Source organism: Oncorhynchus mykiss, chromosome 8 (genome assembly GCF_013265735.2).
Source record: "Oncorhynchus mykiss isolate Arlee chromosome 8, USDA_OmykA_1.1, whole genome shotgun sequence".
Taxonomy (NCBI): Eukaryota; Metazoa; Chordata; class Actinopteri; order Salmoniformes; family Salmonidae; genus Oncorhynchus; species Oncorhynchus mykiss.
Genome location: NC_048572.1, coordinates 13,158,948 through 13,175,714, shown reverse-complemented (window position 1 = coordinate 13,175,714; position 16,767 = coordinate 13,158,948). Strand labels below are relative to the sequence as shown.

Genomic DNA, 16,767 nt, shown 5'->3' with positions numbered 1-16,767 from the left:
GAGGGAACATTGACATTTGTACTGACCTCTTTCTGACTTCCCCTGGTATGAAATCATGGACTTGTATTAACTTAGGTCTCTATTCAACCCACATCGTGGAAGTTCAGGTTTACATTTTTAAATCAACGTTCTAGCTTTTTTTATGACTTGTTAAACAAAATCATTTATCTGAGTAATTGTATTAGTATAAAATATAATTTCCCACCAAAAATAGAAAACAATATAGCTCAGTATTTGTATGATTTATTTTAGTTGTTTTTGCTCATCTTTATAAAGTGTGCAAACAATTTCAGTTGTGATTGTATCTATCAATGACCACAGTATGGCACTCTATCAAAACGGTGTTATGCTTAATGTTTTGGTGATTTATAAAATTCCTGCCACCATTAACACACATATTTAACTGATGCTGCAACAAGCCATAAAGAAGGCTATTCCAAGATCCTATAAACATGTCACCTGAAATTTACTACCAGGAGTGAACACGGTTTTAAAGACTGGGTCTTGTACAGTAATCTGAGAAATGTGGTGTCTTCATGTCACACACCCCCGGTGTGGTCAGGAGTATGGCGAGGTTATCATATCGATGTCAGACCCCGCTCCCCTCACCATCACCACCACTTTCAGCATTTTGCAAGTTCATCATGTCAGTTAGGTCTCCTCCTGCACCCTTCCCTCATCCAGCAGTCTTGCCCTCTCTGCCGGGTTGCGCTCCTCTTCCTCCACCATGTTGGCGCAGCATGGAATCTTGGCTAGCAGGGGGCGATGAAGCCCATTATAAAGCGCTGCACCCACCAACAACACAATGAAACCCAGAACCTGTAAACCATGGAACTGCTCCCAGCCCAGAGCAAGACTGACCACCCAGATGACCACGGTGCGCAGACTGTCCAGCACCATGCGCGTGGTGGCGCTGATTTCCTTGGTGACGGAGATGCCGGCGAAGTTGAAGAAGGCGATGGACACTGTGTTGCCGAGCAACGCCAAGATGATCATGGGGTTGTGGCCGATCTGGCAGAAGGCGTCCAGCGCGTCCTCGAGAACGTGTCGGGGGTTGTTGCTAAAGCTCCCCACCGGGATGTAGAAAAAGGGGATGAGGAGCAGCGAGAGGATGAAGAAGCCAAAGAACCCTAGAGAGATGGAGGAGAAGGAGGAGGGTGGAAATGAATGGAGTCTGGATGAATTACTAACGAGCTACAAACATTCTGTCTTTGATACAGCGCTAAAGGTGACAACACAGACATTATGATTATTTCCACAGAAACAAAAGATAAATGTCAAACAGGTTACTAAGTACTACTTACACATGTAAAAATCTGGTTGCTACGCTTGCATATCTTCACTGTAAGCTTCACTCTCAAAGCTGTACAAACACCACTGCTACATTCTGTAGCTAGAGTTATACATTAACCCAATGCATACACCCAGAAACGTATATGTTCACTGTACCTTCAGTGCCCACGGCCCGTAAAGGATGAACGTCGTGCTTGTAGACAAACTTCTCCTCCAGAACCATCTGGACAGCCGCAATGACCTGGGCCATTATGATCAGAAGATCACCTGGGGGTCAGAAGAGATGGCCTTTACATGGTAGTTCCTCATTGGATATTTGTTTTGGCAAGATGTTGCTGCTGAGGGAAAACAAGTCTCTGGAGAAGTAAAATGTAAATAGTAAAAAGTAAATATTGACTCCAACTACATCATGGGCCCTGTTTGAATTGAAGACCATTCAAATGTATCCTTCCTTCCAACTTTCCTTTGGGTAATCACTGATCAGACAACACTTATTTATTTTTTAGGTTGTAGATCAGCTTTAATATTACAGATGCAGTTGAAGTCGGAAGTTTACGTACACCTTAGCCAAATACATTTAAACTCATACACTACATTCACTGAATGTATTTGGTAGCATTGCCTTTAAATTGTTTGACTTGGGTCAAACGTTTCGGGTAGCCTTCCACAAGCTTCTCACAATAAGTTGGGTGAATTTTGGCCCATTCCTCCTGACAGAGCTGGTGTAACTGAGTCAGGTCTCCTTGCTCGCACACACTTTTTCAGTTCTGCCCACACATTTTCTATAGGATTGAGGTCAGGGCTTTGTGATGGCCACTCCAATACCTTGACTTTGTTGTCCTTAAGCCATTTTGCCACAACTTTGGAAGTATGCTTGGGGTCACTGTCCATTTGGAAGACCCATTTGCGACCAAGCTTTAACTTCCTGGCTGATGTCTTGATATGTTGCTTCAATATATCCACATCATTTTCCTTCCTCATGTAGCCATCTATTTTGTGAAGTGCACCAGTCCCTCCTGCAGCAAAGCACCCCCACAACCTGATGCTGTCACCCCGTGCTTCATGGTTGGGATGGCGTACTTGTGTAACAGATGTGAAACGGTTAGTTAGCGGTGCGTGCTAAATAGTGTTTCAATCGGTGACGTCACTTGCTCTGAGACCTTGAAGTAGTAGTTCCCCTTGCTCTGCAAGGGCCGCGGCTTTTGTGGAGCGATGGATAACGATGCTTCGAGGGTGACTGTTATTGATGTGTGCAGAGGGTCCATGGTTCGCACCCGGGTATGGGCGAGGGGACGGTCTAAAGTTATACTGTTACACTTGCAAGCCGCACCCTTTTTCCTCCAAACATAACAATGGTCATTATGGCCAAACAGTTTTATTTTTGTTTCATCAGACCAGAGGACATTTCTCCAAAAAGTACGATCTTTGTCCCCATGTGCAGTTACAAACCGTAGTCTGGTTTTTGGCAGTTTTGTAGCAGTGGCTTGTTCCTTGCAGAGCGGCCTTTCAGGTTATGTCGATATAGGACTCGTTTTACTGTGGATAAAGATACAGAAGTATCTGTTTCCTCCAGCATCTTCACAAGGTCCTTTGCTGTTGTCCTGGGATTGATTTGCACTTTTCGCACCAAAGTACGTTAATCTCTAGGAGACAGAACGCGTCTCCTTCCTGAGCAGTATAACGGCTGCGTGGTCCCATGGTGTTTATTCCTTGCGTACTGTTGTTTGTACAGATGAACGTGGTACCGTCAGGCATATGGAAATAGCTCCCAAGGTTGAACCAGACTTATGGAGGTCTTGGCTGATTTATTTTGATTTTCCCATGATGTCAAGCAAAGAGGCACTGAGTTTGAAGGTAGGCCTTGAAATACATTAACAGGTACACCTCCAAGTGACTCAAATTATGTCAATTAGCCTATCAGAACCTTCTAAAGCCTTGACATAATTTGCTGGAATTTTCCAAGCTGTTTAAAGGCTCAGTCAACTCTGTGTATGTAAACTGTGTATGTCACAGTACAGACATGGCAATGTATTGCCCTGGCCACATCTGCAGTCCCCATGCCACCTTGTAGCATGCCTAAGGCATCTTTCTTTTTGTGTTTTTCCAGAGTCAGTAGAAAGGCCTCTTTAGTGTCTTAAGTTTTCATTACCGTGACCCTTAATTGCCTACCGTCTGAAAGCTGTTAGTGTCTTAACGACCATTCCACAGGTGCATGTTCATTAATTGGTTTATGTTTCATTGAACAAGCATGGAAAACAGTGTTTAAACCCTTTACAATGAAGATCTGTGAAGTTATTTGGATTTTTACAAATAATCTTTTCAAGACAGGGTCCTGAAAAGGGGACATTCTTTTTTTGCTGAGTTCACATGAAATGAGTTGCAAAATGAATAGGAAATAGTGTCAAGACGTTGACAAGGTTATAAATAATGATTTTTATTTGAAGGAATAAATTGTGTCCTTCAAACTCCGCTTTCGTCAAAGAATCCTCCATTTGCAGCAATTCCAGCCTTGCAGACCTTTGGCATTCTAGTTGTCAGTTTGTTGAGGTATTCTGAAGATATTTCACCCTATGATTCCTGAAGCACCTCCCACAAGTTGGATTGGCTTGATGGGCACTTCTTACGTACGGTCAAGCTGCTCCCACAACAGCTCAATAGGGTTGAGATCCGGTGACTGTGCTGGCCACTCCATTACAGACAGAATTCCAGCTGACTGCTTCTTCCCTAAATAGTTCTTGCATAGTTTGGAGCTGTGCTTTGGGTCATTGTCTTGTTGTAGGATGAAATTGGCTTCAATTACGCGCAGTCCACTGGGTATGGCACAACGTTGCAAAATGGAGTGATAGCCTTCCTACTTCAAGATCCCTTTTACCCTGTACAAATCTCCCACTTTACCACCACAAAAGCAGCCCCAGATCATCACTTCTCCCCCACCATGCTTGACAGATGGCGTCAAGCACTCCTCTAGCATCTTTTCATTTTTTCTGTATCTCATGAATGTTCTTCTTTGTGATCGAACGCCTCAAACTTACATTTCTGTCCATAACACTTTTTTCCAATCTTCCTCTGTCCAGTATCTGTTCTTTTGCCCATCTTAATATTTTATTTTTATTGGCCAGTCTGAGATATGGCTTTTTCCTTTGCACCTCTGCCTAGAAGGCCAGCATCTCGGAGTCGCCTCTTCACTGTTGACGTTGAAACTGGTGTTTTGCAGGTACTAATTAATGAAGCTGCCAGTTGAGGACTTGTGAGGTGTCTGTTTATCAAACTAGACACTAATGTACTTGTCCTCTTGCTCAGTTGTGCACCTGGGCCTCCCACGCCTCTAACTATTCTGGTTAGGGCCAGTTTGTGCTGTTTTGTGAAGGGAGAAGTACACAGCGTTGTACGAGATCTTCAGGTTTCTTGGCAATTTCTCTCATGGAATAGCCTTCATTTCCCAGAACAAGAAAAGACTGATGAGTTTCAGAAGAAAGTCCTTTGTTTCTGGCCAATTTGAGCATGTAATCGAACACAAATGCTGATGCTCTAGATACTCAACTAATCTAAAGAAGACAGTTTTATTGCTTATTTAAAATCAGAACAGTTTTCTGCTGTGCTAACATAATTGCAAAGGGTTTTCTAGTAATCAATTAGCCTTTTAAAAGGAAAACTTGGATTAGCTAACACAACGTGCATTGGAACACAGTGGTGGTAGATGCTTGATAATGGACCTCTGTACGCCTACTTAGATATTCCATTAAACATCATCAGTTTCCAGCTACAATAGTCATTTACAACATTAACAATGTCTACACTGTATTTCTGATCAATTTAATTTTAAAATGGACAAAAAAAAGTGCTTTTCTTTCAAAAACAAGAACATTTCTAAGCGACCTCAAACTTTTGAACGGTAGTATGTGTGAGATATATATACACACACACACACACACACACTTTACTCTTTTCCCATAACCCTACCACCCCTCCCCTAATTGGAGCAAACTAATGGACAACAATACTTAAGCTTACACTGACAGCTTTGGAAAGCTTGCTTTTACATATACAATCATGAGTTAGATCTGTGAATAATTCAAGTGTGGATGAAGGGAAAGATTATTTTCGATCAGGACCCTACCTTTGCCACTAAGTGGCTACTCATTATCCTCTTAACAATGTGTCCTAACCCAGGCCTACCCTCTTAACAATGTGTCCTAACCCAAGCCTACCCTCTTAACAATGTGTCCTAACCCAGGCATACCTTTGACACAGGAAGTATTCCCTTCAAACCACAATTCTTTCTCTCTTACCAGTGATGACCTCGCTGAGTTTGTGTGAGTCATCCTTGTTTCCGCTTATGAAGTCGGCCAGGCCCACCATCACCAGGCCCAGAATAGTGACAAAGATGCCCGTCCACTGACTGGCCACCAGGCGGCGCCCCAGGAAGGCCACCGACAGCAGGCCCGTGAAGATGATCACCGCCCCACGCAGCATCTGGAAGCTGGAGGCACTCGTCATGTTCAGGGCTGGGGAGAAAGGATAGAGTCACAGAGGGTAACAGACAGACCTTGGTTCAAATAGGATTTGTTTTATTTCTTGTTACAGGCTGTATCACAACCGGACGTGATTGGCCCAGCGTCGTCTGGGTTTGGCCGGTGTAGGCTGTCATTGTAAATAAGAATTTGTTCTAAACAGACTTGCCTAGTTAAATAAAAAGGTTAAAATATATATACACACACACAACTCTGGATGGTTCTGACTTAGAATACGTGGACAACTACAAATACCTAGGTGTCTGGCTAGACTGTGAACCCTCCTTCCAGACTCACATTAAGCATCTCCAATCCAAAATTAAATCTAGAATTGGCTTCCTATTTCGCAACAAAGCATGCTTCACTCGTGCTGCCACACATACCCTTGTAAAACTGATCATCCTACCGTACCTCGACGTACCTTGTCATTTACAAAATAGCCTCCAACACTCTACTCAACAAATTGGACGAGCCTGCTGGTGCCTACCATCGCTCAGTCAGACTGCTCTATCAAATCATAGACTTAATTATAACATAACAACACACAGAAATACGAGTCTTAGGTCATTAATATGGTCGAATCCAGAAACCATCATCTCGAAAACAAGACGTTTATTCTTTCAGTGAAATACGGAACCGTTCCATATTTTATCTAACGCATCCATAAGTCTAAATATTCCTGTTACATAGGACAACCTTCAATGTTATGTCATAATTACGTAAAATTCTGGCAAATTAGGCGGCCCAAACTGTTGCATATGCACTGCCTCTGAGTGCAATGAACGCAAGAGAAGTGACAATTTCACCTGGTTAATATTGCCTGCTAATCTGGATTTCTTTTAGCTAAATATGCAGGTTTAAAAATATATACTTTTGTGTACTGATTTTAAGAAAGGCCTTGATGTTTAAGGTTAGGGACACATTGGAGCAACGACAGTCCTTTTTCACGAATACGCACTGCATCGATTATATGCAACGCAGGACACGTTAGATAAACTAGTAATATCTTCAACCATGTGTAGTTAACTAGTGATTATGATTGATTGTTTTTTACAAGTTAAGTTTAATGCTAGCTAGCAACTTACCTTGGTTTACTGCATTCGCGTAACAGGCAGGCTCCTCGTGAGGCAGGTGGTTAGAGCGTTGGACTAGTTAACTATAAGGTTAATAGATTGAATCCCAGAGCTGACAAGGTAAAAATCTGTCGTTCTGCCCCTGAACAAGGCAGTTAACCCACCATTCCTAGGCCATCATTGAAAATAAGAATGTGTTAACTGACTTGCCTAATTAAATAAAGATTAAATAAAAGGTGTAAAAAAATGTTTTGTAAAAAAAAATATATATATATATATTTGATTTATCGGACAAATTGGTGTCCAAAAATACCGATTTACGATTGTTATGAAAACTTGAAATCGAATTAAACGGCCATTCCGATTAATCGGTCGACCTCTAGTCTCAACTGGCAATTAATGTCTGGCAAAAGAAAGCAAATACTAATTGATTCCAGGTCCACAGACAGTCAGCACAAACTTTCACTATGATGACTCAAAAATCGTGACTTCTCGGTTATTGTGTCCAGTTCCTTAAAACAAATGGGAGACACTTCACAAGAACTTAAAGGGGAATACAGTTTAAAATTGTGCCTCTGACCATAATATTTTATAGATCATTTAGACTTTCTTGCAGTTTTTTTAAGAATATTTTTGAAGAATCAAACTCGGAAGCCCTTTTTGGTGTGAATTGTCAAATTATGAAAATATTATGTAAAGTGCGAGGGAATTAAATGGTGGCCTAAGCAGCGAGCGACACATTCCCAGAAAACTCTGGAGCCTGCTGCAACACAAAATGAAGATAAATATCTAGGATGTTCGGATCACGTACCAACATACATGATGGAGGTAGCGGTCATGTCACAGAGGGCAGGGGGGAGGAAGAGGAGGGGGTTGAAGCTCTGGCCCGTGTTCATCTTGGGCTCTGGTCTTCGTCTGTCGTGACAAAGCAGCATGTGGAAGACGACCAGACAACTGAGCTCCCCCAGGAACATCCCTACGGCCTAGAGAGAGAGGCAGAGCAATGGGGGGGGGGCAGTGAGCCAGAGACACACAGTTGAGACAGAAGAGTCAATGACAGCATTTAGGAACCTTCCTATCAACACGGTTGATAAACATCAAGTAACTCATTTAGGTCTAGCTTATATAGTTATATTCTGTGTTTTTTATGAGGGGAAGGGAGACTGTACCTGTACAAACGGGTGGGAGAATGTGTGTTCAGGGGAGTCTTTGCAACCCTTTGCGGAGAACATGTCAGCCCATCTGGGGGAGAACAGGAGAAAGTTTATTAAGTTTGCTCAAGAATGTCACACTAACAGTCAGAAACCAATCTGTTCATGAGACCAATCTGTCTCCTTTCAAATACTTGCGCTTGATTGAGCTTGCTTTGTGCAATGGAACCAACAATATAGCCCCAAAAGTTCAAACCACACCCATCTGGCACTCCAGGCAGACTCAATCAAATGCTCAAAGTATGATACGGTGACATAGGGGTTAATGAGTGACTTAGTCGTCTGTGCCTAGCTACCTGAACACCCACTGACGTTTATAGTCCAATTGGCCTGATCAGTAGAGGCATGACCAGCATGTGAGTTCTCCTTGCTGATTGAATATAGACTAAGGGCTGTGGTCACAGCGCCTCAAAGTGATGATGTGGCCCTTTCCTCACAGTAGCAGTCTGAGCTCCATAACACCACTGTACCCAGTTGAGTATCTGTTTGATTGACTGAATTTAGCTATTGATCTGAGAAAGTTTTACATTTACACATTGCCAAGTCCAATAACATATACAGTTGGTTAAATCAACTCAAAAGGCTACTGACATCTACGTTTTTAATCAACAAGAGGAAACTGTCCTCAGCTCAAGATAACATTCTCCTCAGTGAAGCACAGACAGTGAAGTGTTTGGTTTCTGGTGAACGCTCTGGAAAGAAGCCCAAAGAAAGCAGATGAAACGTGATCTCTCTATTTGCTACATTGTCTCATTGCACTGAGCAAGAGCAACCATGTATTTTATACAGTATTCCAGTACAGTTGTGACTTGAGACATACTGATGGGACTTGCCAGACTAGACCACGTTGATAAAGTGCCATTTCCACATGACATAAGAGCACACAGTAGCACAACTACGACCTATAGGCCCAGCCTATATCACATTTTGCATGACAGCAAAAGAGAAGTTGAGACGCCAAGCCGTAGTTTAGAGAAGTCTGCTTCTTTTGTGGCAACTAAGCAAATGTGATTTGCAGAGACAGCAGTGTCCTCACGCTTCATGTCATCAAAATACATGTATTAATCAACAGTGACGCAAGACCACGTGAAAGGTTTCCCTCCCTGTGTCTGGCACTTGTCTAATGTCTTGATATGTCACAATTTCAAATGTAGTCATACATTGCATTTAGGCTACACCTAAGCTAAGCTAGTAAGCAAACATACAGCTTCTAATTCTCAACCAGGCATTGTTTATAGACAGATTGGCTCGTTGCTGACCAAAGCAATTTAAAAACAGGCATTTAGGCCTACAACAATGGCATCATGGAAATCTAGCTTTTTCCCAAAAGTACAATAAAATGTCAAGTAGCCTCGCCTAATTTAGCCTACTGTAAAATATACAAAGAGATTGAGCCACAATAATTCAGTTCACAAGGATTCAACAGTGCAATAAACACTGTGGCCCAAATCTTGATGTCTAGGACAGTGGTCACCAACCTTTTGAGTCGAGATCACTTTCTGAGTCAAAATGCAAGCAGAGATCTACTGCTCCGATGTATTTTTATTTTTAACATGACTTAAATGTAAGACTATGCAACATTATCCAATTAAAAACAGTTCTGTAACAATGAGGTTTGTGCAGTAGGCTATAGGCCCAATACAATATCACTGCATATTGGCTAAGCTTGAATTTCCCTGCCAATGTTCTTCTCAGACAATTTTGAAATTATATTTCAAAATTGTAGGTATATGAGAACATTGGTAATACATCATTTTTTGTATTACTTTTGAGACACAGCTGAGTGAGCATAATAATAGTATTTTTACTGGACTGATGGCCTGTATCTGATGGTCAGTATGAGAGGAGGGAGCAGCGGTGAGTCTGCCTCTCTCCCGATTTACAGTGCCTCCTCTCTCTCCCGCCATAGGCTGAGAAAAGGGGACACAGTCTTCCAGCTGTTGGTGAAACTTAAATCGCACTGCATTACTTTGCCTCCTGCGCCAATTCAGGTTGTTACTCCTATAACCAGAGAAAGTGAAATATTCCTCGATATTAACAAATACACAAGCCACAAATAATAACAACGCAAGCTTATCAAAACACCGCTAGACTCATTCATTACAACTGCAGTGCTGGTAACGCGCATTTAATGACTAGTAAAACTGTTGAAAAAAAGTGACAGTTCTGATCGAAAACTTAAACATGAATTTAGTTATATAAACAGCAGCTCTTTGTTGTATTCGTCGAATTTGTCACTAGTCACGGTTTTAAAAATGTTTCAAATCTCACATGATCAACTTTGCTGTACGTTTGAGTATTCTTTTTACAGTCTATCGCTCGAGGAAACTGCAGACTCCGTGATCTAAACTATCGGATTGGCCAGCAGTAGAACTATAGGTCTACCTCATTTGCTATCTGGGACTACCGGGTAGGCAAAGTTCTATCTTCAGACACAAAATGGTTCAAAATTGGAACACTTTGCCTTCCCGGGGCTAGGACTACTGAATCAAGCGCACCTACCGAGAAACGAATAACACAATTAGGGACCCAAGGCTTTATCGTTGTTGTTTTTTTACATAAATGTTTGTTGAACGAATAGGAATGGCTTTGCGATCAACCAGATGCTCAACACTGGCCTATGCCATTGGCTACATCGTAGACCGTGAAATCAATTGACAACGTGAATGAAGCGTTCACTTACTTTGCCGATAGCGTGTTGATAGAGCCGGTTGTGAGCATAAGACCCGCAAGAAAGAGTTGATACTTTGTCCAAGCCATGTTGGACGTGCCGGGATAGAAAATACAACTACTAGATACTTTGTTTCAAACGCAGCGACTTGTGTTCACTCTCTCTGCCTAAAGGAATGAAATCACATGACTTCGAGTGTGTCAGCTGACCGAGTGCGCACAAGCAGTTAAAGGATCGTTTCCTGTTGTGGTTTTGTCAAAGTCCGACGGGTTGCTTCTTCTTGTCATTCAGTCCGAAGGACTGTCGTTTTTGTTCCCGAAAAACGACCTTTTAGACACCTACGATTATAATGTATCAGGGAACAGGTCGTATTCATGGGTGAGATAGACTATATATATATATATATATATATATATATATATAGACTATCTTAGCTGGTATTCCTCCTGGCATGGTTGGTAGACTTAAGAAAAGCAAGCAATAACCAAATCTACTGAATAAGATTCACATTCCTTTAAATATTTCACCCAGATTTTTAGCAGAGATGCAGAGAAGCATATTTAGTTTCTTAAAAAACACGAGTCAGTAGGATACAGACAGTTTAAGAGGTACAGTGGGGCAAAAAAGTATTTAGTCAGCCACCAATTGTGCAAGTTCTCCCACTTAAAATGATGAGAGAGGCCTGTAATTTTCATTATAGGTACACTTCAACTATGACAGACAAAATTAGAAAAAAAAATCCAGAAAATCACATTGTATGATTTTTTAATTAATTAATTTGCAAAAAATAGTGGAAATAAGAATTTGGTCAATAACAAAAGTTTATCTCAATACTTTGTTATATACCCTTTGTTGGCAATGACAGAGGTCAAACGTTTTCTGTAAGTCTTTCACAAGGTCTTCACACACTGTTGCTGGTATTTTGGCCCATTCCTCCATGCATATCTCCTCTAGAGCAGTGATGTTTTGGGGCTGTTGCTGGGCAACACAGACTTTCAACTCCCTCCAAAGATGTTCTATGGGATTGAGATCTGGAGACTGGCTAGGCCACTCCAGGATCTTGAAATGCTTCTTACGAAGCCACTCCTTCGTTGCCCGGGCGGTGTGTTTGGGATCATTGTCATGCTGAAAGACCCAGCCACGTTTCATCTTCAATGCCCTTGCTGATGGAAGGAGGTTTTCACTCAAAATCTCACGATACATGGCTCCATTCATTCTTTCCTTTACACGGATCAGTCGTCCTGGTCCCTTTGCAGAAAAACAGCCCCAAAGCATGATGTTTCCACCCCCATGCTTCACAGTAGGTATGGTATTCTTTGGATGCAACTCAGCATTCTTTGTCCTCCAAACACGACGAGTTGAGTTTTTACCAAAAAGTTATATTTTGGTTTCATCTGACCATATGACATTCTCCCAATCTTCTTCTGGATCATCCAAATGCTCTCTAGCAAACTTCAGACGGGCCTGGACATGTACTGGCTTAAGCAGGGGGACACGTCTGGCACTGCAGGATTTGAGTCCCTGGCGGCATGGTGTGTTACTGATGGTAGGCTTAGTTACTTTGGTCCCAGCTCTCTGCAGGTCATTCACTAGGTCCCTCCGTGTGGTTCTGGGATTTTTGCTCACCGTTCTTGTGATCATTTTGACCCCACGGGGTGAGAACTTGCGTGGAGCCCCAGATCGAGGGAGATTATCAGTGTTCTTGTATGTCTCCCATTTCCTAATAATTGCTCCCACAGTTGATTTGTTCAAACCAAGCTGCTTACCTATTGCAGATTCAGTCTTCCCAGCCTGGTGCAGGTCTACAATTTTGTTTCTGGTGTCCTTTGACAGCTCTTTTGAGTTTGGAGTGAGACTGTTTGAGGTTGTGGACAGGTGTCTTTTATACTGATAACAAGTTCAAACAGGTGCCATTAATACAGGTAACGAGTGGAGGACAGAGGAGCCTCTTTAAGAAGAAGTTACAGGTCTGTGAGAGCCAGAAATCGTGCTTGTTTGTAGGGGACCAAATACTTATTTTCCACCATAATTTGCAAATAAATTAATTAAAAATCCTACAATGTGATTTTCTGGATTTTTTTTCTCATTTTGTCTGTCATAGTTGAAGTGTACCTATGATGAAAATTACAGGCATCTTTCATCTTTTTAAGTGGGAGAACTTGCACAATTGGTGGCTGACTAAATACTTTTTTGCTCCACTGTATTGGAGCTAGGCATAAACATGCTCCATGTCTTGTTGTCATAGTTGGTGTGTTTACAAGTAGGCTACAACTTCTACTGTAGTTTTCTCTGTATTATGGAGTGTTAATTGATTGTTCATGAAAGGCTTGAATTCTCAATTAGAGAAAATGAGCTATTAGTAAGGAGGGGATGTTGTGTGTGACTGACTGGTGATGGTTGGGGGTGGTATTGTGTCTAAAGTTTAGTATGAATGATCTATTGACATGAAGGGGGGGGGGGGGGGGGGGGGGGGTGGATATTGTACCTTGTTTGAGTTTGTATTAATGGGGACAAAGTAGTAAATGGTGTCTAATCACTGACTACTGTGTGTCCTACAGACTACTCCTGCAGTTGCTGAAGACCTTGATGCCAACTTTAGTAGTACAGAGCCGGTAGACTCTGGAATAAGCTCAAACTCAACATCATCTGACTTTGAAACAAGCCAGGATAGTCAAAGGTATTTATGAAATCACAATACCCTCAATACCCTCTCGAGAAAACAAAATCACTAATACCCTAAACTGTCTACAAGTCAAGCCCCCCGCAAACTCTTCACATCTTTGCTAACAGCCCATCTTAATGCCCCAACATTGACTCTGTGTGAGTGTAACAAAATAAATACCAGTACTGTACCCTTTTTTGTTTACAGATGAACATGTTTTACTGTATGGTTACACATCCTCATGATCCGTCTTCATGTATTTCCAGGAGACTTGCAGTACATACACATCTTCTACAAGAGGTCGAAGCAGTGGGTGGTGAAGAACATAGCACCAAAGCCTGCTAAACCAGCTGCTATTACCCAACACAATAACACATTCTGGAACCTGCCTGGAACATTCAACCAACACAACATCCATATTCAGTTAGACTGATATTGTAGTATAATATAGAATGCCTAGTATTGTCACACCCTGATCTGTTTCACCTGTCTTTGTGCTTGTCTCCACCCCACTCCAGGTGTCGGTCATCTTACCATTATCCCCTGTGTATTTATACCTGTGTTCTCTGTTTGTCTGTTGCCAATCCGTCTTGTCTTGTCAGGTCTTACCAGTGTTCTTTCCCACCTTCCTGTTTCTCTAGTTCTGTTTCCAGGTTTTTCCCAGTTCTGACCATTCTGCCTGCCCTGACCCCGAGCCTGCCTGCCGTCCTGTACCTGCCTGACTCTGACCTGATCACGAACATCTGCCTGCCCTCGACCTGCCCTTTGCCTTCCCTGTGTTTCTACTAAATCATCTGAGAACTGTACTATCCTCCTCCCGTGTCTGCATCTGGGTCATATCCTGAGTCGTGATAGTACGAACTGACCATGACTGACCCAGCAGACTCGAACCAGCTCTGCAACGCCGTCTCCTTCCAGGGAGCCACCATTGGAAGACACAAGGAGTTACTTCAGCGTCTTATGGAGGATTCCAGACCTTGATGGAATGCTAAGACCGTGCCTTCAACACATTACTGGAGCAATTCCGTGGATTGTATGTGAGGCAGCCCGCCACTACAGTAACCCCCCAGATTGTGAATTATCCCGCTACCAGCAGCGTTTCTCTCTATTCTACCCTGGCTTCCCAAGAATCCCTCTTACCTTTTACAGAGCACTATGCTAGAGATCCCGGATCCTGCCGGGCGTTTTTCTCCCAGTATTCTCTCATCTTTGAGCTGCAGCCCTCTTAATTTCTCTCGGATTGCTCGAGGCTAGCGTATGTGATATTGCTGATGACCGGGAGGACTCTTGCCTGGGCTACGGCGGTGTGGGAGCAACAATCCACCGTTTGTCTCAGATTGAAGGAGTTTGTGGTGTTCACGGGTTGTCGGAGATGATTAAAGACGAGCTCGCAGCCCAGGAGCTGCTTCTGGATGTCGACTCCCTCAATGCCTTGACCATTCCCATAGCCGATGGGCGGCTATGGGAATTGTAGGAGGGAGAGGGAGTCTGTTCCCTGTCGCCGACACTCGATTTCCACCTTGCCTCCAAGGAATCCCGGAAATCCCCAAAGCCCACATTTCCGAGTGGAACCGATGTCGGCCGAAGTCTCTCGGAGGTCACCAAGGGTTGTCGAGTCGTCTCTTCCGGAGCCCATGCAACTGGGCAGTGCTAGATTGTCTCCTGCTGAGCGCTTACACAGACTTAACATCCACTTTTTTTATCTACCTGTCCATTAAAGAACCAGGCTCATCAAGAAGGTACTAGTATGAGTACGCTGGTGAGCTGTACGGGGAGTTTCCCATCTTCCATTGCTCATACCCCTCTCCATGCTACCCTGTTGTGGAATGACCGGTCCAAATCTCTCTGGGTGCTCATAGACTCTGGGGCCGATGAGAGCTTTATAGACGCTACTCTGGTGTCAGAGCTGGGAATCTCCACACAACCCCTCTCCATTCCCATGAACGTCAGAGCGTTGGATGGACGCTATATTGGCAGAGTCACCCACACTACGTGTCCCGTTAACCTGAGCGCTTCGGTGAGTTTATGCAGTTCCTGCCCATCGAATCCCCTCATGCACCCAGAGGCACAATCCCCTGATCGACTGGGCTACTGGTTTATATCCTGGGTTGGAGCATGTTTTGCCATGGGCATTGCCTGAAGTTGGCATTGCCTGAAGTTGGCGCTGCCTGCCCTGGGATGTCTTCCTAAGGGCTTGGGAAAAGCCCTGGATCTCTCCGCCATTCCAGCGGAGTACCAGGACCTCCGGAAGGTTTTCAGCAAGAGCCGTGCCACCACGCTTCCTCTGCATCGGCCCTATGACAGTGCCACGACCTTCTCCCGGGCACTACACTGCCTCTGGGTGGCTTTATTTCCCTGTCAGGTCCGGAGAACAAGGCGATGGTGACGTATATTGAGGACTCCCTGGCTGCAGTGGGGTATCTGTGCTTCTGCCTCCCCACCGGTACATGGTTCTTCTTTTTGGAGAAGAAGGACAAAACCCTGTGTCTATGTATCGACTACCGGGGCCTGAATGACATCACGGTTAAAAAAACGTTACCTGCTTCGACTCATCGCATCGGCTTTCGAACCTCTCCAGGGGCCTACCATCTTCTCCAAGTTGGACCTCCGGAATGCCTACCATCTTGTACGGGTCCGGGAAGGGGATGAGTAGAAGACCGCCTTTAACATGGCTAGCGGGCACTACGAATACCTAGTGATGCTGTTCGGACTGACCAACGCTCCTGCTGTGTTCCAAGACAAATCATTACAAACAGTAACCAGCAAAGTAGAAGAGTTGCACAAGTCAGAAATAGAGATAAAATTAATCACTTACCTTTGATGATCTTCGTATGGTTGCACTCAGAAGACTTTCATTTATTCAATAAATGTTCATTTTTTTCGATAAAGTCTCTCTTTATATCCGAAAACCTCCATTTTGTTCGCCCGTTTTCTTCAGTAATCCACAGGCACAACAGGCAGACAAAAAATCCAAATTGTATCCGTAAAGTTCATAGAAACATGTCAAACAATGTTTATATTCAATCCTTATTAAATTAAAATTATTAATAAAAATAAACAATTAAGTATTCAACGTTATCATTCATGGACTACATTATGACATAAAGCACTACAGAGGGTAGTGCATACAGCCCAATACATCACTTGGGCCAACCTTCCAGCCATCAAGGACCTATTTATTTATTTTTACCTTTATACTAGGTGGTGTCAGAGGAAGGCCCAAAAAATGTTCAAAGACTCCAGTCACCCAAGTCATAGACTGTTCTCTCTGTTTCTGCACAGCAAGCGGTACCGGAGTGCCAAGTCTAGTTCCAAAAGGCCACCATTTGATCAAATGCACCCCCCC

The 16,767-nt window shown here is 43.2% G+C and overlaps 1 protein-coding gene and 1 long non-coding RNA gene across 2 annotated transcripts; one reads left to right on the top strand and one right to left on the bottom strand.

Annotated features, from left to right (window-relative positions):
• Positions 1-223: 223 nt before the first annotated feature.
• LOC110529420 (solute carrier family 35 member F6) lies at positions 224-10,976 on the bottom strand. The gene is made up of 6 exons (XM_021611576.2): positions 10,772-10,976; positions 8,047-8,119; positions 7,689-7,860; positions 5,583-5,798; positions 1,450-1,560; positions 224-1,130 (listed from the first exon to the last, which is right to left on the bottom strand). Exons 1-6 carry the CDS (start codon positions 10,846-10,848, stop codon positions 652-654), a joined length of 1,128 nt encoding a protein of 375 aa, XP_021467251.1. The 5' UTR covers positions 10,849-10,976; the 3' UTR covers positions 224-651.
• A 41-nt stretch (positions 10,977-11,017) lies between these two features.
• LOC110529421 lies at positions 11,018-16,250 on the top strand. The gene is made up of 3 exons (XR_005052779.1): positions 11,018-11,213; positions 13,318-13,436; positions 13,688-16,250. It is a non-coding gene; the product is annotated as an uncharacterized LOC110529421 (long non-coding RNA).
• The last annotated feature ends 517 nt before the right edge of the window (positions 16,251-16,767 follow it).

What these genes read in the sequence shown, in the direction of transcription:
- LOC110529420 (XM_021611576.2), bottom strand. Translation starts at nt 10,848, where the DNA reads ATGGCTTGGACAAAGTATCAACTCTTTCTTGCGGGTCTTATGCTCACA. An exon ending in TCTCCCACCCGTTTGTACAG is followed by an intron (nt 7,861 to 8,046) that starts GTACAGTCTCCC and finishes CTCTCTCTCTAG; the next exon opens with GCCGTAGGGATGTTCCTGGG. An exon ending in ACTCAGCGAGGTCATCACTG is followed by an intron (nt 1,561 to 5,582) that starts GTAAGAGAGAAA and finishes TCTGACCCCCAG; the next exon opens with GTGATCTTCTGATCATAATG.